Consider the following 27,272-nt stretch of genomic DNA (forward strand, 5'->3'; position numbering starts at 1 on the left):
TAACCTTAAAATGTGACCCACAAGTTTTTCCTCCAAAATATTGGCAAAGGTTATTCAAAATGCTTGAGTCACATTTGAAGTAAGAGGGCAGGATCCTGATATTGGCATCTACTACAATTGCATCAACTGGGTTTTGCAGATTTGATGCTTTTGGACTCATTCCAGCAGTTGGGAAGGTTCTGCTGAATTCAAACTACATTGCATTGTCAAGATTTTATTCAGACGTTTTTGAAGGCGCATATTTAATTTTAGCTTTCCCACTGTGTATTTAGAAAATTATGTTCAAGTGACACTTATTGTCAGAGATGTGGAGAGACATGGAAACAACTAAAAGATTAGTCATCTGTGTTCATCTAAATGATTAAATACGGATGTTCTGCTTGATTTCACCAAATTTATATTTTTTTTGTTCCAAATTAGTTCTTTTTGAATGGAGTAAGAAATTTGAGCTTGTAACTTTCAACGTTTTATTTTCTGCATTGTACAATAGAAATTTTTAGAAATTTCTTTCCCAGGAGCATTGCAAATACTAAGCATGAGGGGATTAAGTTACCCTTTTCAGAATGAGAAGCAAAGAGAATTAAGGTAATGGTGACATATGGGCAGGTTTGTGTTTGGTTTTTTGGTATAATGCAAATTCTTGAAAGAACTGCAAAAGGCATAAATCTCCTGGTTCTGACTCCCACGGAAATAAATCCTACAGTTGTATTTGCTTTTCTTCATCACTGCCAAAATTTACTGGAATATAGGAAATTTTGGTTAATTCTTCTGTTGTCATTTAATGAACCTGCTCAGAACTCATGGATGGTACACAGCTCTCATCTTTGAGTCTGTCAGATAATAAATAATTCCTCCTTTTTTCTTGATGTCATTCACAACATTTGACATAACTAAAATGTTGCACCTGACTTTAAAGCATCACTTTATAGCATTAAGCTTTTATAATTGTGATTATCAGACAAAGCTCTGTTAAGCTTTCCCAGTGCTTCATCTTCTCTGGGCATCTCCCTGTGTGAGCAGTTGTGCTGGCTCACACCAAGTGTCCATCTCTGTACCATGTCTGAGCAGTGTGGCCAACAGCAGGGATAGGAGCAGTAAAATTGGAGTAACTGTGATGCTTTCCCAGGCCTCTGTCATTTTCAGTCCAGGGCCCTTTGTGGTTTGGTTGTCAGTTAATCCTCGTCAGCCTTTCCCATACCCCATGTGGTTTTGTAGGTCTCTGTTGCACCCTTGGAACATCTGAAGGCTTCTTGTCCTTGAGTTCCTTTGATCATCTTTATTCTCAGATTTTTCCTAGTTCTGTTTCGTTTGAGGGCAGAGAACAGCACATAGTTTCCAAGATGTGGGTGAACCAGTGATTTATGCAGAGGCATAGCAATGCTTTTGCTTTTATTTTCTTGAGTTCCTTTCCAAATATTTCTGAAGACATAAAAGGCCGTGCTTCTTTTCTGAAGTACATAAAATTTGAGTTTGAAATGCATTACCTAGTAATCTATGTTGCAATCAGATTTCTTCATGAACATCTGTTCCGTGTTAAGGCCATTGCCCTACCTCCCACCCCCAAGTTTAAAACTATTTTCAAGATTTTAAACTAATTCTTAAACTTTGTTTTGCAGGTTTGCAAAGGTGCAGATCAGCGTTTCTGCTCCTATTATACCCTTCCGAGAGACCATAACAAGACCTCCCAAAGTCGATATGGTGAACGAAGAAATAGGAAAACAGCAGAAAGTTGCTGTCATACACCAAACAAAAGAGGACCAAAATAAAATTCCCGAAGGAATTCAGGTTGATTCAGATGGGCTTGTTACAATTAATACTCCAAATAAACAAGCTACTCTCAGTGTGAGAGCAATGCCACTCCCTGAGGAGGTAACTCGACTTCTTGAAGAAAACAGTGACTTAATTCGAACTATGGAGCAACTCAACACATCTCTGAATGAAGATAAAAAAACACATGAGATAAATCAGAAGACTCTTGATAGAATCAAAGAATTCAAACAAAAGTTGGAGAAAAGTCTTCAGGGAAGAAAGTGGAGAAATGCTGTTGATCAGATCTGGTCATTTGGACCACGGAAGTGTGGGCCTAATATTTTGTTACATAATTTTGGGGGCTATAAAAGATCTGTGTGGCAGTGCCTTGGGAACTCTGTGAAAGAGCTAGGTAAATACAGAGACTTCGACAACAGCATAGTGAGTGGATTTCAGCTGGCTACACTTTCAGGTCCCATGTGTGAAGAACCTCTCATGGGTGTTTGTTTTTCAGTGGAAAAATGGGAAATAAGTAAAGCTGGAGATACTCTGTCAAATAGCAGGCAGGATTCAGGGGAACTTGATGCCACAGAACATCAGCAAAATGAAGATAATACTCCAGCAAGCAGTTGCACTGATGAAGGTCCCAGTGCAAATGAACACCAGGACAGGAACCAAAGTGGCACAGACTCACCTGAGAAAATGAGTAAACACAAGGGAGAATTACTGCTTGCAGATTGTTATGGCCCTTTCTCTGGACAGCTGATTGCCACCATGAAGGAAGCCTGTCGTTACGCTTTGCAGGCAAAGCCACAGAGACTCATGGCAGCAATGTACACGTGTGAAATCATGGCTACTGCGGAAGTTTTAGGTAAGGCTGGGAAAATAAACCTTTGCCAAGAATTTGCCTTCTGATTTCTAAGGTGAGGTTTTATAAATGAGACTGAATCAGAAGGTATAACTTCATCAAAGGTTTTGTCAGGAGTCCTTTATAGTTCTCCAGTAGATTCTTCAATGACTTTCTAATGCCTGTAATATTTACACTATTCTGAATGAGAGTTCAGCATTCTTGTTGCTTATCTGAACCATAGGCATAAAGAACAATGCTACACCTTTGTGAAATGCAAGACACAAAATGTTGCCTTTCTCTGAGGTTTTTGTAAGACCAGCTTCAGTAACCGTGAATATTAACACCGTGCCTCGTAATTAAGCATAAGCTCCGTGAAGAGAAGGGAAGCCTCTCCTGTTTATTAAGAGAGTGCAAGATCTTAGCAAATACCATATCAAGATATTTTAATATAATAATACAAAAATAAATGCAGGGAGAGGAATATTAAAATATTGTTGCAGTCCAGTTGGTAAATTTGTATTTTTAAGTAGCATCTGTATCCTTCTGGTATGCAAGTTTCTCAACGCAGTGTATGCCAAATGGTGTCACTGATATTACCTTACCATTTGCACCTACTTAAACTTGTTTTTATGACCTACTTATGACACCACTTAACTGTATTTGTTCTTGGAGTTTTCCATGGGAGTTGCTTGTACGCCGAATCTGATCCGAAGCACTGAGATTTTCTTTAAAATTAACTTCCAATGAATTTAAGCTATCAGCGATTTTACTTTGACTGTACTAACCATGGCACAAATTGCAGCATATCCCACATACAATAATTAAATACTTAATTACTTGTAAAACAATCTCAGCTGTTGTGCACACAGTCATATTGATAGCAGTCCAAAGACCAAAAATTACAGTTGTTGTAATGAAAATAAATGCCTTTGAGTGAGGAACTGTTTTGTGCAGATGCATGATCCTGCTCTTTGCTGGGAGTACCCTGTAGTAGGACTGGTAAAGGCTGTGCTGCCATGGGCTTAAGGGCACATTACCCTAAACATCCCCTACTATGGCAGGGAACTTTGGCATTTCAAACTCTTTTCTAATCTGTGAGATTACTAATAGCTGTCAGAACTGGACTGTGTATTGTTCCATGTTGCTGTTCCAGAAGCACTTGGGCATGTTACTTCTGAGTCTCTATATCAAGCTATAAGCAAGGTACCAATTTTTAAACCTCAAGAACACTGTATAAATTGCTATTTTCCAAGCTACTCAGTACCCAAAAGGCATGATTGTTTACTCTGAAGTAATAAACATGCGTTGGCTCATCTATTGTGCCATAAACCCAAATGGAAACATGGCTTTTTAATGCATATATATATATATTTAATGAGAGTAATTTAGGACTCAGACATGCAAACAAATTAGTACAGTCTAATGAATGTGAATTGTGTTGTAATAGCCATGGACATGCACTTAGTTCATTACAAATTCATGGGTTTAGTATTTATTGTGGAAACTTCAGCTAATAAATTGCATCCTCATTAGGAGGAGTGAAAAGCAGGCCTTCAGTGCAGTCAGGCTTGGCAGTTGACACATGTCAAACCACTGACTTTTGTATCTTTATTCTTCCCTTTGGCATTCCATACATTGATAACCTGGGAAGTTTAATATTGACTTGCTTCTTTCTAACATGGTAGCTTCTGCAAAAGTGAAGTCTTCTGTGTTCTCAGAATATAAAACTTTTTCCATCGAACTTTTCTGACAATAATTCAAATTGAACCTGAGGAGAGGAGCAGGGAAAGGGGGACACAGTGTTTTTAAGTGTTTTCCTTGAGTGCTTACTACTTTGATCAACACAAATATATTTGTTAGTTTTTGTCTGTAAAATACTTCCAAAAACATGATACCTACTATGAAGTCAAATATGGGCATTTTCACAGCTACTTCTGTGACATATACACAGTATTTCAATAGATTGAATACTAACTTGGGAAAGAAAATTGAATTTGTCCATGACTAACTTAAGACTGAATTTATTAACAAACCAGTTGAACTCATTAAATATAATAAATATGTAATATTTCAGATAAACTAGTTTTTTGGGATTAGAATATCTCTGCACTATCTGGGGCAAGTACCATGTAGGGGTGTGGTGAACCAAGCAAATTTCTACCAGTAGCTTAAATACAATTCCTGAAACACAATAATATTTCTTAGTAATGATTCTCAAATATTTGGTTATAAGAAAAAAAGCAAGTTAGGCACATAATCTGGCAAAGTGCCTTTCTAAAACAGTCATGTTATTGTATGAAATGGACATGGATGGATTCATTCAGTAGTAATAATGTATTAGATGTTACTCAGATGGCTCTGCACATAGTATGGCAGAATATGTTGTTTGGATTTAGTGTGTCCATTTAATTGATTGACTTATAAAAAAGAGTTTTAGCCAAAAAAAATTATGCATTTTGCTTAAAGCTGAGCCTTCCTGAACAAATATTGCTGCATTTCTCTTCGTGGTGTATTCAGGATGTGAATATGTTGGTGAGCTGATGAGAATTTTGTCTCTGCAGGTCGTGTGTATGCTGTGCTGTCCAAAAGGGAAGGCAGAGTCCTGCAGGAGGAGATGAAAGAGGGGACGGATGTGTTTATTATTAAGGCAGTCCTGCCAGTAGCAGAAAGCTTTGGCTTTGCTGATGAAATCAGGAAGAGAACCAGTGGCCTGGCCAGTCCACAGCTGGTGTTCAGCCACTGGGAGGTAAAAATATCTATTCATTCCATCTGTTTTGGTGATCTATTTCCTGTAGATGTGGCAGACTGGAATAATAAGCAGAAAAGGTTAAGTTTTGGTCAAGACATTTGATTAATTCCTTTTTGAAATGAGGAAAAAAGCCTTCTATTATTTCTTTTTGTATATCTGCTGTTCAGAAATGTATTTATATTTTGTTTAGATGGGATGGTTTTTTATTTCAATAGCAAGTAAGACTTTCATAAATGAAACTGCTTCTTTATAGATGTGTTTTCCTGTATTTATGTGCCCTTTTTCATGAGTTCTCTGGTAAACTTGTTTGGGGAATGGGAAAAAAACCAAAACCACAAAACAGCCCCAACTTACCACTAACAGAAAATAAATGTATCAGCAAATCTAATGCATATGGAAGTTAACCTCTTAAGGTCTAGCAGGCACCTTCCATATTCCAAGCCAACATAAATTTTCATGCTTAAAAGGCAAATCAAATAGATTTCATTCTTTCAAAATTAAATCTATTGATAGTAAGTAGTGGTGCTCTCAAAATGATTCCTTTTGGTCATCCTTGTCACTTAAAGAAATGAAGAGTTGAAGGTGTAAATCAAATGGGAAAACCAGTCAGGAGTGTCATCAGCTGAAAGTGCAGTGTAGTTTGTTCCTGTGATGTGAAGAGTAGATATTCAAGGGGAAAAAGAAAAGGCTGTAAATCAGAGCTCCTTGTTCAAGAGAAACACACCTGCATTGTCAGGCTCCTCAGAAGACTCCCCTGAAGAAGCTAAAAATGGCTTCAAGGGCAAAAGTCAGTGGGTATAAACTTTTCACCTTAGATTTTTAAAATAACTTCAAAGCTAGGTTTTTCGGGGTTTGGTTGGAGGTGTTTGTTGGTTTTGGTCAAGCCTTCCTTTATTTGGTGTTAGAAAACAAGAGAATCTTTTGTAAATGGATGAAAAAAAATCTTTCTTTGTTTGTTTGATCCTTGATTTATTTTGTCACCTTAAATGTCAAGTCTCTGAGTACAACCAATTGTAGATTTTGAGGTCAGTGACACTCCCTGCAGTTACCAGCTATGGGCTGCTTCCCAACGTTTCTCTGAAGTATGTGCTGATTTTTCACATGGTGTGGATTCTTCATCCACAGCTAAGTTGTCCCCCTATCTGTAAAATACTCCACTAACTGCATTTCCTTGTTAGTAACTGTGGTAACCGTGTCAGGAGTTTGATGTGGATAATAATGGAAAAGGAGGACCTCTGCAAACTGGCCACATGCTAGCAAAAGAGTTGGGAAGAGTGTTTGGAAGAGTACTTGAAACAGTTCACTTGGAAAAGCACATTATGTCTTGCTTGGCAGTGGTGCCTTACTGGTGTTAGTAAATGCAGGCACCAAGGACTTGGCTCTCCTCCTTTATGTTGATTAATTTAATCTTCCTGTAACTAAGTCCACCTTCACATAGAACCACGAAAGGAAAAACAGCTGCACAAAATGCAGAAAGGAAAAAAAAAGACCCTTCACACATGATCTACACACACAAAAAATAGATAAGCTCCATCTTTTAAGTATAGAGGTTTTGGTCACAGCCAGTTACAGATCAGGTACCTCAAACCAGTGAGTGTTGGCTGTACTGCATACAGTAATCTTGGCAGTTCTGAATGGTCTCCTCTGAAGTGCAGCTGGTGAGGTTTTGTGGCTTTAGTGGTCTTTTGTCTGAACCTCTGACATCAGTGCCCTGAAGGGATATCAGCCAGTAGGACGTCAATTCCAGCTAACCATTGTTCTCTGCCACTTTCTTTAGGATTTGTAGCTCCTGTGCTCCTGCACTAAGCAAAAACATGAACCCTGTGGCTCTCAGGTCTCCCCTTCTATCCCCAAGCCTTGGTGTGTGCATTCAATCTCAGATGTTATGAATTTCACATAAGAAAATATTCACACATGACTATAGATATTCATAGGACAGAGGGAGTTGAACAACTGGCAGCATATTCTAAAACTGACCTCTGAGAGGGATTGTAATTGCAGCTAGTATGTTAAATGAATTGCTGGTAGGAAAAATTACTGTGTAAGCAGTCACCTTTTCTCCTGGGAATCTGTCAGAGGGGGAGGGTTGGGTTTTTTGTCTCCATGAAAGCCATGCTCACATATTTTGTGATCAAATAAGCCTTTTACTGTACTACTAGTAATGGTATCTCTCTGCAGTGATGGCAGAAGGAGTGCATGTTACACTCACACCATCAAGACAATTTCTAAATAAATACAATTTTCAGAATCTCTAGTGTTAGCATGACAGAGAAGCCATGAGAAAATCTTTGTATCTGAGCTCCTGTTTCTTCCTCTCTTTGAATTCTGCACAAAGTTGCTTCAGGTGTTGGGCGTGACTTTGACATTATCACTCCAGCATTTTATTTGAATCCCTACTATTTAATGCATCATTGTGTAAGACAATATGATGTGAACTTTGTGTAATCTTAAACTGTTTTTTCCTTACTGTTAAAACTGTGTTACTGAGAGTGTGGCTGCTGCTTTAATTGCACACTCTCCAAACCCTTCCATGGCATTCTGAATGAACTCTCTGCTGCTGTTTTCTCAGTGTGCTCAGCTCATTAGCTGAGTACCTGGAACATGTATTTGTCTACACAAATTCCTTCTAATGTGTTGTTAACCCCATTTTACACAAAGGGGAATAGACAGTTTGAGGGATTTTTAAACTTTCAAATGCTTTGTCTCATGGAAATCACATGCATAGAGTATGTTTAAATTGAGTTCACTCTTTTATTATATTTCCTTGCCATGATTTGTAGACTCTAAACACAGGTAAGTCAGTTATAGAGCCTACATTTAAATGAAGCTATTTTGGTCTTTGTGGAAATGATATTGCCATTTTTTTTTAAATTCAGTTAATGAATGGATTTTGTGTAGTTGGGATTGCTCCAGCCCCAAGGGATGGAGCAGTCCATATATTGAGGTCTGTCTTGTCAGGTACTCCTTTTTTATTAATGTCTTCTGGCATGCTTATACAATTTATTCCTGCCTGTAAAGGACAACACCAAGGAACCATTAATGGGAGCTTTCAGTTTAGTCCCAGCTTAAAAAAACTTAATTTTAAAAGTTAGGCAAATGTTAGGTGGTGTTGGGTTTACTTGGCAGTACTGTCTTTGATTTCAGTATAAACTCTCATATTTAATTGTTAGTTTAAAGTACTTAACTTTGGGATAATTATGAACTAGTTGTATTTTTTTAAACTTTGAATTAATAATACACCTTCAGTTAATGTATGTTTTTGTTTGAGCCTGTTTCTTTTGTTCTCAGTTCTTTGCAGTTAAGTCTTTTACTCAGTCATGTTATTTTATCTTAATCATAGGGTTTTGAACAAGAAGGTATTTGTGATTGCACAATCCTTAGAATAATGGAACTCTCATCCCATTTGGGAAATCTGTGTTAAAAGTAAAAAAATAATGCATGTGGCTCTATTCAGATGCTGATTGAATTTTCAGCAAGAATTGTCAGACATCTACTAGTCGTAAAGTTGTGAAATGTATAGTGTTCCTGTTAAATCACATCTTTTCAATTGCATGAAGATTAACTATTAAACGTACTTTTCTTCTTGAGGGGCCTTGAGTGAACTGTAAACACATTTAATCAGAATTCTTTGTCATTGTCCCTTCTAAGTAGAATAGTGCCTAGAACGTGCCTCAGGGCTCTGGAGAAAGGTAAGAGATGATGGGCTGTGTGTAATAATTGCTAGGAATAGGAGACTTCTGAATGTGGAAGTTTTATATTCTGAATTTTAATTCAGGCCTTTCGAATTATAAGTCATTTTACAGCTCAGAAGATGAGGCTTAATATAGAAGTTGCTGGATGAGATTGTTAGGCTTGCATTAAACAGGAAGCAGGCTGAGGTAATGAGAGAGAATCTATTCTAGGTTTGAACTGTAATTTTACATACATTATTGCACCAGTGACAGTTTGGGCACAGAAATGAATTCGAGGAGTAACCTGGAACCTTTCAAATATAAAAAGCTCATTGTTTTGGCAGGAACATCTGAAGCCAATTGAAACAGTAAATAAGAGTGGTAGGGGTGTGGCTTTAATTCTCTTTCTCAATACATGTTTCTTAAGTAATAGGAAAAAAGGCAGCAGTAGAGCCACACATCTCCTTTTTTTATTTCCAGTTACCAAATTCCCATTAACAGCTCCTGGCTGAAGTCAAGGGTAAATCTTAGCTGTCACTGTTTGAGACACAAACAAGGATGATGCTCTTGAGCCAAAATAAACTTGTATGAGTTTATTTTATAGCTTACTGTGTAAATGTTCATTATGACAATATTTCTTGGAAGAGAAGTTCTTGTATCTAACCAGGCATTTCCAGACCTTGGTAGTCCCCATTATATTGTGAGTTGAAGCTCTGAATTATGGGATAGTTTTGGATGCTTCTTTTATTTGCAGGGTATCCACACACCCAGTACACTCATGTAGAGTATTCTCTGTTCTGGAAGCACACTGCCAGTACCCAAGTGGCTTGAATTTGCTTGTGCTCAGTGCAGAACCACTTGTGCAGCATTACCCAGCATATTACATGGGGTTTTCTTGAAAAACAGTAGGTAACTGTTCACACACACCTCTGTATTCTTTGTTTCTCAGGGCTACTTCAGACATGTCAGACACGCCTATCAGCTGTACCTTTCTCAGTTGCATAGCCTGTGTCTATTACTAGGTGGTGGACACCACTGGAACTGTAAATGCTCTTGAAATACCTTTCTGCCATCAAATTTTCAAAGGTAGAAAGGATTCTGATCCACTGGAACCCATATCATCTTTGAAATTTTGCATAATAATATTTTGACTTTTTTTTTTTAAACAAAAGAAAGAACTTCTGGCATAATGTTTGTCCTGGCTTGCTGATGGCTGCTGTGCCCAGTCACACTGAATTTAGTGTTTCTTGGGATTTCTTACTGAGCAGTTCACAAAGGCCTTAATGTTGCTTGCTGGAATTAAAATCTCCATCAGGCAGTGCAAGATTGCTCTTTCTATTCATGGCCCAGCTAGGGCATTTTCCACATTGATGATATTTGGCTCAAAAGAAATTTTCTATCTTCATCAGACAGTAAGGACCAGTAGGAGAAATGCTACCAGGAGCATGGCTGTGTTCCCAAATCTGCCTGACCTTTTGGATGAACTAGGGCAGATCCCTTCTGTTTGCTTCTGGTGCTTCTCTCAACCTTGTTTTGCATAATTAGGCTGCCTTAGGCAGAAACTGTTTCTTGCCATCATTTTGTGAAATACACTAGACAATGGGACCAGGATCACTATTGGAGCCATCTGGGTGACACTGAAATGCAAATAATAAATCATCCTCAAATTAAGCCTTAAAATTCCAAGTCCTCTTGAATTGCAAGTGGTCTGCTCTAACTCACGTCTTACTGAAAAGCTTGATTAGCTTACATAATCATTTGCAGGATTAGTACACACTCTGTCATTTATCAGTATTGACATAGTGTGCTCATAGTATTTCTATTTTTATTGATTATTATTACAGGTATTCAGATTATGTCTCTCACAGAGATACAAGCATTTATATCTTGAATAATTAATGTGGTGTTGTTAAGCTAAAAGAGAGTGACATCTGTTTTGCCTGTGCTACTCTGCATGCTCCCACTAAACAAGTCTTAGGAGACTTCATTGTTTGGGTGTGTTGGTTTGAATAGTTGTTACATTTAATGGAACATCTTGCTTTAGAACGGTTTCTTCTTCTAAAGAATACTCTTTGCTTACAATATTTGAAGTAATCTATTCACTTCTTTTGAAATACCTAATCCCAGCTGACTACATTATAAACAGTTTTATTTATACCTAGAGTGGGTTCTGCAGTGAGTGATGGGGCACTCTTCATGTATTTGACTGGGAGTTTTTATTTTTCAGTAAAACATAATGGAATTCTGCAGGTGTGCTTATAGTCATACTTTAAACAAATTTTATCACTCAAGACTTCTAGAAAATAAATCAGTGGAGATTAATTTAAAATGTTTCTTAATTTCAATGCTCCTTTAATAGGAAGATTTCCATCACTTAAACATTGTGTTTGCAATAACAGATGTAAGAACTGTATCAGCTGCTGCACACTGATTCATTTTCCTGTGTTGTATTTTATGTGGGCTCATTTACAGAAAATGCTTGTTTTCTAATGGAATAAATGCTGCTCCAGTGATCCACTGCATGGATCTCAATTTATAGTTCACTTTTTAAAACAAAACTCTTTGAGAAGAGCCTTGCAGTTGTATAGAAATACTCAGTTTTGTTAAGGAGGAAGCACTTTGTTGTGTACACTTGGAGGAGTAATCATGTATGTGCTGGGCTGTTTGCAGTTAAGGCTGATGTTGTCCCTGTCAGAGAATTCTGATGTTGAGTAATAAATAAGCACAGGCCACTGGCTAGTTCATGCTGTTAAAAAAAAAAATTCCCAAGTCCTAGAAAAATTCCTGGAGAAAAGGTGTGCTGAATTTTCCAGTTACCAAGTCATGCACAGTATGGTGGTATTTGAAAATGAACTTTATCATGATGCTAACAATACCATTATGTCATTGGTTTTACAGATTCTTATTGCTAATGTTAGTGCCTCTTGACGTCTTCTGTCTGTTAAACTTGGGACATAAGGTTTGGCTGTGATAATTTTCTTTTCCTCCCTGCTCAGTGGTTCCCAGACACACAATACACTGGCAGAGAGAGAGAGGCAGACCTTTAATAGAAGGTTGACTGAATTGCTTCAGTCCCTTAGAAGATTTTTCATCTGTGCAAGGCATATTATTTTCAATGTCCAGTTCTCTTTTGATTGAAGGTTTTGTTGAGGAATGTAACTTCTTGTAAAAGTGTTGTCAAGATGCTATCACGTTTCTGATTTTAAGGGGAGTCTTAGGCTTTATGTTTCAGTTTTGTACTGAAAAAATGAGTATATGGAAACATTTAAATGATTTTAAATTAAAAGTGGCATGCAACATAAAATAAATAATGTTTCTGGGCGTCTGTTCTGCTTTGAGCCTGTGAATTTTTCAGGATTCAAAGTAAATGCCCTCTGTGAAATTACTATACCATATTCCAGAAGGAATGGTCCATTTGGAATCTAATTCATCACTGAGGGCTCCATCCAGACAAAAACTCAATTCCTGTTACAAATTCCAGAACCATCCCTGTGTGGTTCCCATGAATACAAACAATAGCTCAGGACCTAAAAAGCTTCTTAGCTCTGATTCCAGGAAACCCAGACCTACCATTCTGACAGTTCCCATTGTAAGGAAATTGATGACAATGCTTTGGGACCATTCTCCTTTTGCATGCTTGCACTGTATTAACAGAGCAGGGAAATGATGGATTCCACCTGCTCTGAACATTTGCCTTGATGCATTAATGTGATATGAATAAAGAGGAACAGTCTGGTTTGTGCCTTTGCCTTCACTCACAGAATCAGAACTTTTAAAAAAGAAAAACTTCTTACTTTTTTGGTTGGGTCACTGTGTCAATAACACCCCTTTGTATCATAATAGGGTTACAGTGACTTCTTTAAGATGATGGCTTAGGTTCCTCTTTTGCATTGCTTACCACGGCATGGTAACACATCTGCTGATTATTTCATCATTTATAGTGTATCTGCACCATTTAGGTAGGTGTAGTCCTCTAACAGAAATTTTCTGATGCCACCAGATCTTGCTCTAGAAGCCGTGTGTAGTGGTTGAATTATTTAGAAAGGTTGATAAGCCAAGCCACTCCTGAGGTAGTTCTTTGAAACGTAATTAACCTCTTTACTGCACTGCTCTGCATCATGTAGCAGTACAAGGTTCACTCAGGATTCTGTAACCCTGGGCTGAAATAGCTTTACCCTTGCTGGCTAATAAATACTGAATAGTACATTTAAACCTGCTGGTATGCTGACTTCCCTTAGACCTGTTGAAGCATAAAGAATTCTTGTCAGTGGAAGAAATATCCAGTGCAGAATTCAGTAGAGCAAGTCTTTCATCAATTATTGAATGAGCCAGTCTGTCAAACCTGGGGATTTTCTTAAACATCCATCACTACAGTATCTAAATATTTACTGGTAGATTAGATCTGTAAGTTCAATTTTGTATACTTTTGGACTCCTCTGTTATATTCATTCTTCAAGAACTTGCTCTCACTGCTTCTCTCTGGGCATAATTTCGGCATGTTACATTTCTTGCCAATTAAAAAAAGGCATCAAAGGGCATAGCAACAGTCTGTAACTTACCAGTTTGTAGCTGTAGAACCTCCCTCAGTAGTACAGTCTGAAGCAAATCCATTGAGCATCAATCACCTTTTCTTCTTCATGTGTTCTTAACCTTGGAAATTGTTGTTTGTTCAGCTCTTTAGGCAGATCATGAAAGGGGGAAGTCCCTTGTAGCTTTACATCATTAAGATGTTCAGGATGAGCATCACAGCAGCTTCAAGTCAGCATGCAATCTTCACTGCTCTTTCTCTGTATTTCTAGTGCATAAAGTAATGGTGAAACTTTCAAACTCTCATAGAGGGGGGACCATTCTTTTTTTATGGATGTAAGCTGTCAAGGAATTACTTCTAAGTTTCTGTGCATTGGTTAGAAGGCCCTGTGCAAGACATCAGAGTGGGTATGACTCAAACAGATTCTTCTGTGGTTAGACAGTCCTTACGTTTATGGTGAAAAATAAACACAGAAAAATTTAGAAAGCTGAATTTCAGACTGTTTATTTCTGAGCTCTGCTTGCTTTTGGTTTTCAGCCAGACACCCCGTGCATAGTCATTTCCCATGTAAATAATTGAGATTGGCTGTCACTTTCAGCACGAGTAATACCCACTTAATTTAGTCTATGCATGTGCTTAACTGTAGCAAGCTAGAACTGTGTCTGTTGGTTTAGCTTTACATCCCATTTTTGCAAGATTGAACCTACAGTATTGCTTAGTACAAATTAGGCTGCCATAGTCATTCTCCTAGCTCCCCATAAAGTGTAATTTGTGTGGTTGTATTGGGAGTTATTTAACATGAGGTATTAAATTAGGACTCCACAATTGTTGATGTTTCTGGGGAAAATCATCCATCTTCAGTCATCATTTTTTAATTCCTCTTCTTGCTTGTTTGTGTAACCTGAGCTTAGGGTTATTTTGCTTAGGTTGAAGTGCCATATAGCAATTGAATGGATTTGTCAGAAGAAAAAGTTTGCAATAGTAGAAAAAGGCTTATAGCATTAAGCTAAAATTGGTAATTTAGGAAAATTTGTTCTCTCCTTGTCAGTTATTAGTGTTAGTGCTAATATTTCAAAAATTATTATAGAGGTTACAATGGTTACAACCACTGTGGTTCTTGCAGTAGCTGATACTTGTCTGGACTGCTTTTTCCATGAGGATTTTGTTTAAGAAATGAGTACGTTATTACCTTTGGATTTTTTTAGAAAAAATATATTACCTGTAACTGCCTCTTGTGAGGAAATCTACAATCAAGAAAAATTAGTATTTTTGAAATCTGCAGTAGAACCTGTGTAACACTATATGGTCAATCCCATCCCTTCCCAGTGTTCATATTTAGGGTTCTCTGTAATACCCTCTATGGTAGTTCACAAGTGTGGGGTATATAGGATGAACTGGAAGTAAAGGCATGTCCAGTTATTCTCTGATCATGTTAGATCTAAAATCTCTTCTAGAGGAGGGCTGCAAAGCTGCAAGAACAAGCTCTGCTAAATATGTTAGAACCAGAAACAGAGATTTTTAAACCATCTGTCCAACTCAGGCTTGGAATTGGAAAACGTAGGGCACAGAAATGAGCAGAAATCTTCAGTTCTGATAAATTCTAATACAATTGTTGTGTGATAATATTCTAAATAAGGAGTTCTCTCTTGAAAGTTGAGAATTTTCTGAACATTATTTAGCACTGTTTGCTGATGGGCAGAAAAACTTGTGCAGATAATTGCAGCTGAATTTGAAAAGTTATTGTGGGCTTCTTAGGGCAAGAGCTGCAAGTGTGTCTTAACTCCTGTTTTCTGCTTCCATAGCTGATTGCAGGCGTTCCAGACAGCTTGATCTGCTCTGCTTTGGTTTGTCTACTTCAGCAGCTGATGACTTGAAATATGCTAATAAACTTTTCTACTACTTCACCTTTTTTTTGTTTGTTTCCTTTTGTAGATCATTTCAAGTGACCCGTTCTGGGTCCCAACGACTGAGGAGGAATATTTGCACTTTGGGGAGAAGGCAGACTCGGAGAACCAGGCCCGCAAGTACATGAATGCAGTGAGAAAGAGAAAGGGGCTCTATGTGGAAGAAAAAATCGTGGAGCACGCTGAGAAGCAAAGAACTCTGAGCAGAAATAAGTAGCTGTGTCTGCCCCCTTCCTCTCCTGACACAGCTAAGTGTGGGTGGAGTGTTTTATATGCAGCAGATGCAAAATTTCATCTGGACTTTGTTCTTTGATACCATTTTTCTTACATGCTTTGTGGCTTATGTTTTAATAAACTTAAGCCTTTCCAACTTTTGTACAGAGAAAATAGTTTATTTATTGAAATAAAACAGAAGCATATTCACTGCAATTGGTCTCAATTTTTAAAATTTAATACCCTATTGAACGTCCTGTCACAAGAATTAGGAACTCCCAATTCAATTTGTTTCCTTCTGATTTGTCTCATGTAGTTACAGAAAGAGCTGGTTAGCTAGCTTCTTGCAAATAAACCATGCACTGAATTTAGCTCTTTAATGGTTTTGACTGTTTTTTAAATTAATTTCTGTAATGTATTTGTTTCTTACCCATACCTTTCATAGTTACCTGTATGTAAATAGAGGTAAGCCTGTTAGGACTTTCTAAACTATTTGTTTTACTCCATTCCTCATGTAAGCAGTAATATATCTTCTTTAAATCAGAGGGCAAAAATAGCATATGTGGAAGACAGCACTGCAAAAAGCTGAGCAAGATTTGTCTTGTCTTCCCTCCTTAGAGCACACCTTATTCAAAACTTCAGTTTCCACAGACTAGGTGAGGGGACTGAGCATCTCCAATATAAATGAGAAACTGGACATGAATTTTCTTCCCATACTTTATGCAGGAAGTAAAATACATTGTACTTGAAAACTCTGGAGGTAAAACAGCACTCTTGATTAGAGAGGGCTTCCTCAAATATATCTGTCTGAAATGTTTTTTCATATTTTAACCTAGTGCCAGACAAGTGCCATTTACAGATGGAACTAGAAGCTTGCAGGTCTGCTTAAAACCTCCCACAGTGTGACTTGGCAGCAGAACTCAAATGGGGAGCTCAAGTGACTTTTCTCCTGGCCCTGATCATATCAACCTAAATTCTTCAGGGAAGGTATCTGATAGTTTTGCTTCTTCTATTAGGCTTTCTCCTTTGGAACTTCAGTTTGGTTCAGAATGCTGTGTGAATTTTTCTATGCTTCTCTAGTTTCCTTTGGAAGCAGAAACAGAAGAGCACGTGGAGGAGGGGATGTGAATGAGCTGGACTATTTTGTCAGCACCATTTTTTTTAATGCATAATTTGAGTTCTCACATGGCTTCTGATTCATTTTGGTTCTTGTTCATACCAGACTGCCTGTGAAAACCCAAGAGTTGAAACTAGGCAAGAGAGTGTAGTTTTCTTTGTTGCATCATATATAGGAGAGGGACAGTCATGAAAACAGGCATAAGGGCTTTTTAGTACCTGTTGTAACATTGGCACGTTGTCCTTTGGTATTCATAAAATGTTTTGAAATTGGTCCTTGGAGTAGAACCTCTTATTTTAAACCATACATAGATCTGTTGGGATAGTGATAGAAAGTGTATACTTTTCATATTGTGTTATTCTTCACCAGTTTTACTTCTCAAATCTGCAGTATCTGTGATGTGCTGCTTCAGCCCTGAGAAGGAAAACACTTCCAGCGCTAACATGAGTTGTCTGTGTAGGCTTTACTGATCTTACTGGTGTTGAGACAAATAGTTTACATGCAAGATAAAATATTTACATGTAAATACCAATTTGATTTAGCAGTGTGTCTGAAGTTTGAGCTCCTGTCTACTTGATGTAGCTTAGTCATATCCTCTGTTGCGAGTGTGTGCTTTTTTGATTTGTTTTGTGCTGCTTTGGATCTACTCAAAAGTAGATAAGATAAAAATTAGTATTTATTTTTATACCGTCTATTAATAAATGGAAGAGGTTTTGTTTTTTTACAGCTGCATCATTCCATGGTCATAAAACTCCTGCAAACCATGACTAACAGGAGGAAAAAATAGATACCATGAAATAGTGTGGTTTGGGCTGTTTGACAGATATTTCTATTTCAACAGATGCTGTTTTCCTACAGGAGCTTTATTATTTATTTATCTATTTGTTTGTTTGTTAATTTATCCTTTCTTCCCCTCATCCCTCATCCTTAATTTCATCTTTTAGCAAAGATCCAACTGTATAACACCCCACTGGTTCTTTAGAGGAATATTTTATTATCATCTTAACTTCTTTTTACTGAAACTGCTTGTCTTTGTAAAGACTTGCTGATTCTGGAATTTGAACCAAAAAAAAAAAGAAGTAAAATTCAGTAGTGTTTTCCTGTTAGCATTTTCATGGCCTTGTAAAAGCCTTGTCCTTCACCCTTAGAAAGTGACATGTCTCACTGATCTCCAGTGAGACATCTGGATGCATTTTTTCTCCCAGAAAAGCTGCTGCTGTAAAAGGGTAACAATAAATAATAATTTTCCCAGGCAGCATAAATAAAACTTTAGTCAGAAGCCCTGCATTTCCTACATGCTCACACAGGTTTGCTACCCCCTGAGGAGGAGGGGAATTCAGTACTGTTACAAGATTTGTTTTGTGAAGTGGCCACTGAGCACAGCTAAAATCTGCATCTTCTCAGGTGGAATTACAAATGGAAGGCAGATTGTTCATCATCACCAGTTCGGTGCTGGCTTTTTCCCATCTGTGGAGAGCTCTTTCCAGATTTTTTCATATGGTTCTTTTACACTGTAATAAGTAAGGTAATGAATAAATCACTGTTATATCACTGCTTTCAGCATGATTTATGCCAGTGTGAACTTCTACCCTGGAGTATTTTGTCCCTTTTTTTTTTGTTATAGCAGAGGCCTCAGAGACAATCCTTAAGAAATTTCTGGGCTTTAGTGATGATTCCATGCCAGTTATATGGTTCATTGTCCCCTCTGCCATATTTTCATGAAAACAGTAATTCTGGATTATAACTTCCTTAAAATAGAAGAAAAAGCCCACACTGTTTATCTGAAAAGGTGCCTGTGGAGTAACCAACAGGCTTTTCAGAGGAGTAATGCAAAATAATCCCTGGCCTTTTTAACTCAGTGTGATATTTTTATGGCATTTGGAAAACAACATCCAATGGTCTTTTCATTGTGGGATTCAAGGAAATAGTTTGGAGTGGCCATCATGCAAGGCTGCCTAAATGCTGTCTTTGTGGACCTGTAAGAAGGTTGATCATGAGGAAGAGGCAGATGTAATTATGCTTAAAAAGGCCTTGAAAAGTCCATGACAGCTTCAGGAATTCTAATCCTTTGCTGCATCTGAAGGCAGTGTATCTTTTTGGCTAGACTTATCTCCTGAGCACTCTGAGATATTATTCCTGCTTTGTTCCAAGTGGAGGATGCAAAGTCAAGGTCAGTCATGTGGGAGTAGAGACTAAGATGACAAAAATCCCTCAGGAAATTTTTATGGCAGGACTTGTAGTAGTAGTTTTTAGTAGTGGTTTTTGGTTGCCTCTAATACATGTGTGTGACTGTAAGTCCTGGAGTTTTTTCTTAAATCTTTCTAAGGCTCCTTTAAATGATGATTTTATAACAATCAGCCTAATTTCAAAGGCTGGTTCATTTGCTGGGGGATGCAGATAGATCAAAAGCCAACTGGTGCTGAAATACAGTAGCAGGCATGCTATGGAGCATTTTCTGCCTTTCATCTCTTGTTCTTGTGGTAGCATTTACCTTTAGGAGATCAAGAGCAAGGCTCCTGAGTAGGAGAGGCTGGCACTGGTGCTGTGAGTGAGTGACAGCAGGAGCTGTGTAAGCAGCAGCTGAGGCAGCGCTTCCCCGGAGACTCGGCACACAGTGTTCATGACAAGTGCTGCTGCCGCTGCTCTGAGCATTGAAAGCTGATCCTATTTATGAATCCATGTCTTCTCCTTGTAATGTTGCTGTCTTGCAGTATGAACAGCTTAGGAAGGTTATTTTAAATTAACCTTCCTGTGTTAAAACAATGTCTAGTCTGTTCCTATCACATCCAACATTGTGAGCATCAAGGCCAGCGAGTAGTTCGACTGCAGCTGGTGTGAAAGGGGAAGGCTGGAAGAGTAATGTAAAAATGTTGTGGAAAAAAACCCATCACACTTGCATAGATGCCTTTATAGGAACTGTTTTCATTGCATAATGGGATTGCTTTGTGCTCTAGAAGTGGTCAATAATAGATAATGTGCAAATGTGCTCCATGGAAGATAGGCTGCCTTGGCAGGCGGAGTGTATTACCAGTCAGAGCAGCCCTTCTGTGCAGCCTTGCTTCTGCAAAGGACTGTGTGAAGAAACAAGCCTCTGTCTCCTTTGCTGTCCTGTAATTTCAATAAAAAGACTGTGGCAGGCTCATCGTTTTGGGAGCTTGTTGGAAAGGAGCTGTGCATTCCCAGCAGCAGCAATTCCCCAGCTACCAGTACACTGAATACAGAAAGCAGCTCTAAATAACCTTTTTAATCCCATTTCTGCCAGGACCTCCCTCTGAATCATGGCTTCTGTTGAATCTTGTTGCTGGGACAGGTGGAGATTGAAGAACTGAATGGAAGGATATTTTGCAGGGCTGGTGTTCTGAAATCCACTGAGGGTGCAGTTCTGAGACTGCCTGAAGGTGGGAGGCCCAACATCATGAAATTACAGAGCTTACTCTTTCTCAAGTAAAGGAATATTGTGAGGGAAATTCTTTAATTATTCTTTTGGTCTTGTGATTCTTGGTTGAGCACCCCAGAGCACATGAAGAAGCCTCTGTTAACATGGGCTGACAGAGTTTGGGCTGTAGAAAATGGAAATACAGTAACCATCCTGCTCTCTGATAGCTGTCACTTGTATTTGAGCTTATCAGCATTATTTCTTCCTAAGAGAAAATACTAAAACTCTGATGAGCATCACTGTGTCAGTTACTTGACTGTGCAGACAAAGAGTTGGTGGCTGACAGGCTGAGCTCTACTTTTCCTCTGGAGCTTGCAGGCAACACATTTCTCTGGTCAGAAAGAATTAAGCTTTGCATTTCTTCATAGGTAACTAAAAAAAAGTCAAACAGCTGCATCTTCTAAATATGTCTGAAAGGTTTCCTTGCTTTTGTGTATAAACAGTTTTAGTATTAGGAGTTAGGACTTGTGCAATGTTGTTGTCATATTAGGTGTGAATGACTCTGAGACAATCAAAAAAGAGCCACGTTGCCCAGTCCATGCTGTGGGGTTGTGCTAACCCCCAGAGGGTGTCCTGTGGGCAGGCAGCCACAGGAACACAGGGGCCAGAAGAGCTGGAGGTGGATATTAACTTCAGCCTCAGCTTGTAAGGAACAAAGGAGATGTTCAGTGGAGGAAGCCACTGAGCAGTTGACAGAGTCAGTGCAGAGTATGAAAGTCACATGTACAGTGTCAGAGACACCCCTCAGTGAGGCAGGGCTGGTGTGGCAGATGGATACACAAAGGAATGTATATCCCTCCCTTTGCTGCCCATTCCATGGAAGTGCCCTTTGTAATACAGCAGAGCCTTTGGTTCTTCCAACTTTAGGATGTTTTAGGACTATTACAGAGTTTTAGGACCAGAATCTCATTTTGAGTAATGTGTTTATGTGTCTGCAGTTGAATCCTGTTTGATTTCTGCCAGATGATAATCTGGGTTTTGTGTCGCTTTCATTTTCTTGACTTAAAAGGTGACAGGTGTCTGTGATAATTGTTGCTGAGCCCTTTTTCCTCCTGAGTTTGTTACTGGAGAGCAGAAATATGTCTGCAGACTTGTGAGTGCACCTATAAATAGCAGGCTACTGTACATAAGATTGTTACTGTTGCCAGCCCTGTGTTTTTATGACAAATCTTGTGATACTTTGTTTTTCCTAAAAACCACAGGTCTTGTATTTCATCAGAATCTTGGTTTTCATTTTAAAAAAAAAGTTTCCAGTTTGATGTTGGCACCAAATTAGAGAAAAACATGAAAATGTTTGTAGCTTCACAATGATGGCAGAAAAAACAAATGCATACAAGAACCCCAAATATAGTATTTTACTTTAAAAACAATAAACAAAAATCCCAAACCATCAAGTAAATGAAAGACCTGTGGTTTTGAGGGACAGACTCTTAATGTCTGTGTTGTGGTCTTTTACTGTAACTGTAAAAATGACTTTTGTAATACTTTTTATAAAGTGGTGGTGTTTTTTTCATTGCAGATAAGCTTCTTGCAAAATCCTTACTGAAAAAGAAAAGATGTTGCATCCTTTGGAAACACTGGTCACTTCATAAAACAAAGAGCTGCTAATAGTCCCTGAACAGATGCCTTTTTCCCTAGATCTGATTCTTGGTCTGAGTCTGCATGATCGAAAGCAGAAGGGCTGGAGGCTGACAGTAAATCTGCTAAAATATCGAGCTGTTGTGGAGGGAAGTGCCAGCCTTGATTCTTCCCTCTTTGCTCAATGTGTGCTGAGTTACCCCTGCTTTTCATCAGGGTAAATGTTTAAGAACAAATTTGTTCTATTTTCATTTTTAGACCTTGGATTTCACTTTTTGAAGATTTTCTCATGATACAGCCTTCTCCCTTAGCCCCCAGTCTGACTCAGCAAACCAGTGTGTGTGTCTGCTGTGCTTTACTGGAGAAGTCTCAAGTCATCACTTCCTTCAAGTGCTCGGGCTGAATCTCTGTGGGTCTGGGCACTGCACACTGAACTGGAGCTCTCCTCCTCTCACCCAGTCCTGTGAATTGACCATTCTTCTTCTCACAGAGAGAAAGATAAAATGTTTAAGTCTTGCACAACATAATTATTCAGCGCTCCAACAAAAGGGAGAAAAATGGCAAGTTGTTGTGTTTGATATTTCAGATGTAAAAATCAATTCGAAATTACTCCAGATCAGATTTAATCATCCTGAATAAGTAATGAAAGGGCAAAAAAAGTCATTGAATAAGCTTTTCACTCTGCTTTTGTTGACAAATAAATGCTGTTGCAGATGAAGCAGTTATCAGGGCTGAAGAGAGAAACATGATTACTGGAAAAATGGGCAAACTTCACTTTTGAGAGTTGTGCAACCAGAGGTAAGATTATAGAAGAGAAAATAAGAATTTGGTAAGTTCAAAGGCCTTTTTGCTACAAGCAACATTATTTTGGAAAGGTTAATGGAGTTGTTGCAGAGGAGGTTAGCAGAAATAATGATTATGTGATACTTAAGAGATTGAAATTTTGCAACATTTGTTAATTTTGAAATCAAAAGATATTTTCCATGACTTTGAGCTATGTTGGTTTTACGTTGTTATACTCTGGAAAGATTCTTGTTGGCATTACAGCAGAGTAAGGGGAGCTGGTTTATTTTCTATCTCTTTTACTCCATGGATTTAACCAAATCTTATTAATTATAGATATATTTTCAAGGCAAAGATGGGGGCTTCCTCTGTTGTGCAGTTTCCTTTTCTGATGGTGCTGTGTCAAACTTCTTGGTGATGATAGTCATCACTGACTTCCAGTGACACTTCAAAAGAGCATGCTGCTTTCTCTGGAGATATAAAAACAAGGGAGAACATCCCAGCAACTCACCGAGTCAGTAAAAAGTGTATTTTCTCATTCTGCCCTGATGAATATCTTTGTGAACACTACATATTTTGCTGTACAATGTTTAAAAAACGAAAAGTGTACTTGGGGGAAGTGCATGATTTGTGACTGGTGTAGCAGTGGAGGAGCTGGTGGCAGAATCTGGGGTGTTTTCTGTGTGCTGATTGCTCAGGGATGTATTACATTATCTAATCAGAAGTCATTACCGGTCTGTGCAGCATTAATTCATGCAGCCTTCCATACATTCTCTCTGTTTGGTCCCTCAGGGCAGGATGGTTCTCTAATGGATCACATTCCCGAGATCAGCTGATAGGGCTGCAGCACTGCCCTCACCCACACAGATGAGCTGCAGCGTGAGCTCACATTGAACTACCCAGGGAAGAAGTCCCAAACTGATTTTCTACACTCACATTTCAGCTAAAAAAACAACCTTCGGGTTTTTTTGTTTGTTTAAAAGAAAATAAAAATAAATTATCTGTATCAGAAAAGCAGGGCAACCCCAATGAAGGGGAGAAATGATGCATCTGACTCCATTGATATCAAAAGGCTAATTAATTACTTTATTATAATACATTATTCTATACTGTATTACACTGAATCTGCACAAGCACCCAACTCCACTGCACAGAATCTCCTGACTGTCAGCCCACAGTCCCGACACACACATGGATTCAGTTGGTCAGTGAATCAAAACATTCATACCAGAACCCAATTGCCAGTTCCTTTCAGGTAAACAATCTTCCACAATGCATGCCACTTGTGAACAACAAGAGGAGCAGCAATTGAGGTAAGAATTGTTTTTTCTTTCTCTGAGGTTCAGAAAATGTGAATCCCAGAAGATAACCTTGGGAAGTTGTGCCTTGCTTTTCTCTGTGAAGAGAAATGTGGCCACTTATCCTGGTGTTCTAGAAGACACACCAGGAATCAGCAGGTTTTGTAGATGATGGTTGCCTCATGATGGTTGTTTTTCCAGCACACCCATATTAGTAGTGGAAAGACTTAGTTTTACAAACTCAGGATTTCTGTGCTGGGATGTGTGATGGCTTCAGGTGGGCTTGGGTGTGAAGTGTGTCTGGCAGTGAGCGTTCCCACTGAGCTCAGTGTGCCGTGGAATGTTTGCCAGGCAGAAGTGTTGGAGTTCTGGGACAGGGCAAACAGAAGGAGCATGAGGGTTGCTGCTAAGAAAACATGGGGTTTCAGAGGTGGGGCTGATTTTATTGATGTGTATAAAAAGAAAGAAATAAGTTAATAATTCCTCTTTTCTAGAAGGATGTTTTGAATACTGAGAAACTCCTTCTCCACAGCTGTAAGATTCATTTAAATCACCCAGCGGAAGCACTGATCTATATTCATGTAAATGTGTTTTGATGTCCTCTTAAAAGTTTAAATGAAACACCCACGTCCAGGAAGCTGCTTCTCTCATGTGGGAGCACAATTGCAATTCTTCCTTAAATGTACTGATAGGACATCTTCTCTTCAGAAGCACTGAACTTTGGCAATTTATATTTATTTGAGATGAAAGAGGTGAGCTAACAGCTTGACACCACTTCTAAATAAGAGGAGACCTTGGTTACAAATTCATTTTAAGCTTACTTAATTTTTGATGAATTGCTCTTTCCTATTGCAGATGATTAGCAGCACTCTCTGTTCTGTAAAGACAGATTTTCTTTTTACCACAGCACAGTAAGTTATACCCAGCATATCCACAGGAAAGTGTTGCAGAAGGTAAAACAATAAAAATGTGGATGTTTTTTCAGATAGTATAAACTTGTGTAATTTTCTTGTCTTGGGAGCTAACATTAGTTAGCCAGTGTTGCAGCTCTTACAGATCAGGGAAGTTTAACTGTTTATTCTGGTTGAGGATCTTAGGGGGATTTTATTCTTGGTGCAGATTGGGATCTTGGGCAGCCTGTAGAATTTCAGTGCAGAGAAGAGCTGTGTATTAAACCTTACATGAAAGGTCAAAGACAAACTCCTTTTTTAATGAGCCCCTTTATTTAGTTCTGTGCTTGTATTTGAAATGGAACCAGGTTTTTTATTCACATGTGTGTATAAAATTTTCTATGTAATGTTTTAGGGAAGGAAACAGGGATTGAGACCCTTGCAGAGTAAGCTTTTTCATGAGTGAAGCTCAGAACAAAATCTACAGCACTCTGCTGTATTACCTTGGGAAAGTACTGCCTCTGTAGCTTTTATCTAATGCTCAGCTTAGGCTTTACATGTAGGTCTGTTTGATTATTGCCCCTTGGAGCAGATAAGTGCAAGCAATGATCTCACTCTGTTGTTACGATAATTTCTCTTTGGGGATTCTGACCTTCTTCATATTTCAGTGACATCATCCTTTCTGCAGACTGTAAATCAGTAATGTTGACTCCTGACCTTGCTAATGAAACCTGCAGAAATACAGTATGGAATAACAGAATGCTTATATTGATATTGTGGGATGTGTAGCTAGCTTTTAGCTGCTCAAAACTACTTTTTAAAGGTAGTAAACTTGGATAATTAGAGATAAACTTGAATATATAACCTTGAGTAATCATTTTTTGTTCCTAACATGTCTGAGGTATGCCAACCCATGTAGTATGCACATGTGCATCTACCTCAGATGTAACTTCAGTGTTTTCTTTTAATTCTGAGATCTAAATACCTTTATTAATTCGCTTGAAACACAACAGCAAAGGGAAACACTTTTCCACAGTGACCAACTTTTAAATTGCAGAAACACTGTAAAAAATAGACATACCACTTTAGCCACAGCAAAATGACCTTAATTCATAGAAAAGGCCAATTTCACATGAACCAACAAAGACAATTTTCTCATTTAACACAGCAGGGTTTTAGTGAATGCAAAATTGCTTTCAGAATACCTCAGAATGATGCATATCAGTTTCTCCAGTAAATACCTTCATGTTGGCATCCAGGGTGCTGCAGGGGGTGCAAGATTGTGGGAGCTGCAAAGAGGCTGAAGAATTGAATATTCTTGCTGTGGTTTATGGCTGGATTGAAGCAGAGAAAGCCTCTTTCCTTTGTCAGCTCTTCCATGTGTTGATTTTTGTGCATTTTACCTTTGGAGCAATCCAGGTCTTCTGTGTTACTGGTATTAATTTTTAATGCCTCATATAATGGCATTAAAAATCAGGTTTTCACCTGATTCGTGTGTCTGAGATCAATTTGTGTACGGTGACTTTCACTATTTCTCCTGCATGTTGGGACAGTTTCCTGTTATGTTTGTGTGGCTTTTCCCAGGCAAGAAGAAAAGTTCCTAAGAAGATAGGATTGCAAAGTACACACACTAGATAGTTAAGGAGCTAGTTGGAAGGATGCAGAAATTACTTTTTACCGGTGTTTATTTTATTTTAGGCTGGCACATGTCCTTTTTGGCTTGTTAATGTGGTCAGTGTCCTATCCTAAACTAAAGGACTAATGGACAGAAGTTGATGCTGCTTGGCAGTAGCTGTCAATGTGTACCGTGATGTGCAAATAGAATTTCTGTGAAGCTCCTATCTCTGGGATGTGTTTGCACAGGAAAAGCATAATTTCACAAGCCCTGCACTTGTAATTGCTAATCACAATTTTAATAACTGCATCTCCCCTTTGAGTCATGTGTCATCTCCAGGTCCCCAGTGGTATCATAAATGTTTTAAAAAACTTGACTGGAGTAGTGAAATCCAAGTGAAAGAGATGAGGTTTTGTCTCTTCCTTTTCCCCTTCCCTTCCTCTTTTCCTCTTTGCCTCTTTGCCCATCCTCCTTTGTTCCTTGTTTTCTTGGGAAGCTCCACAGCTGTAGAATATAAGTCAAAAGACCAGCAAGATTGCATGTGCCAGGGTACACTGTATTGATTTCTGTTCAGTACTCTCCCCAAGCTAAAACTAACCTGAAATCATCATTCTACCATTCTTATTTTTAATGTCATTCTTTCTGTTTGTTCTGTGGGACATATTTGCCACTTTGCACTTCTTTTAATGTTTTTTAAGGAAATACTGATAACAGCCTATCTTTGTCTAAAAAGACTGAAAGAAACTTATTTTTTTTTTCTTCCTCATAAGTCAACATTTCTGTTCAGAATTACATTTTGCCTCATAGATATATTTAAAATGATCTGGGAAGTTTGTTTTCTTTGTGTTCAGAATTAAGTGCTGTAGATGTAGACAGTGACTTCAGGGCCTC

General features: G+C 38.4%; 1 protein-coding gene across 1 annotated transcript in view; it reads left to right on the plus strand.

Annotated features, from left to right (window-relative positions):
* The window catches only part of EFL1 (elongation factor like GTPase 1), a 63,268-nt gene extending 47,233 nt beyond the window's left edge, over nt 1-16,035 (plus strand). The window contains exons 18-20 of the mRNA XM_038147070.1: nt 1,617-2,620; nt 5,161-5,345; nt 15,480-16,035. Coding sequence (XP_038002998.1) covers nt 1,617-2,620; nt 5,161-5,345; nt 15,480-15,668 — 1,378 coding nt within the window. The 3' untranslated portion in view covers nt 15,669-16,035. The remainder of the gene's footprint in view (nt 1-1,616; nt 2,621-5,160; nt 5,346-15,479) is intronic.
* Nucleotides 16,036-27,272: the final 11,237 nt, after the last annotated feature.

This window comes from Motacilla alba, chromosome 10, assembly GCF_015832195.1.
Source record: "Motacilla alba alba isolate MOTALB_02 chromosome 10, Motacilla_alba_V1.0_pri, whole genome shotgun sequence".
Classification (NCBI taxonomy): domain Eukaryota; kingdom Metazoa; phylum Chordata; class Aves; order Passeriformes; family Motacillidae; genus Motacilla; species Motacilla alba.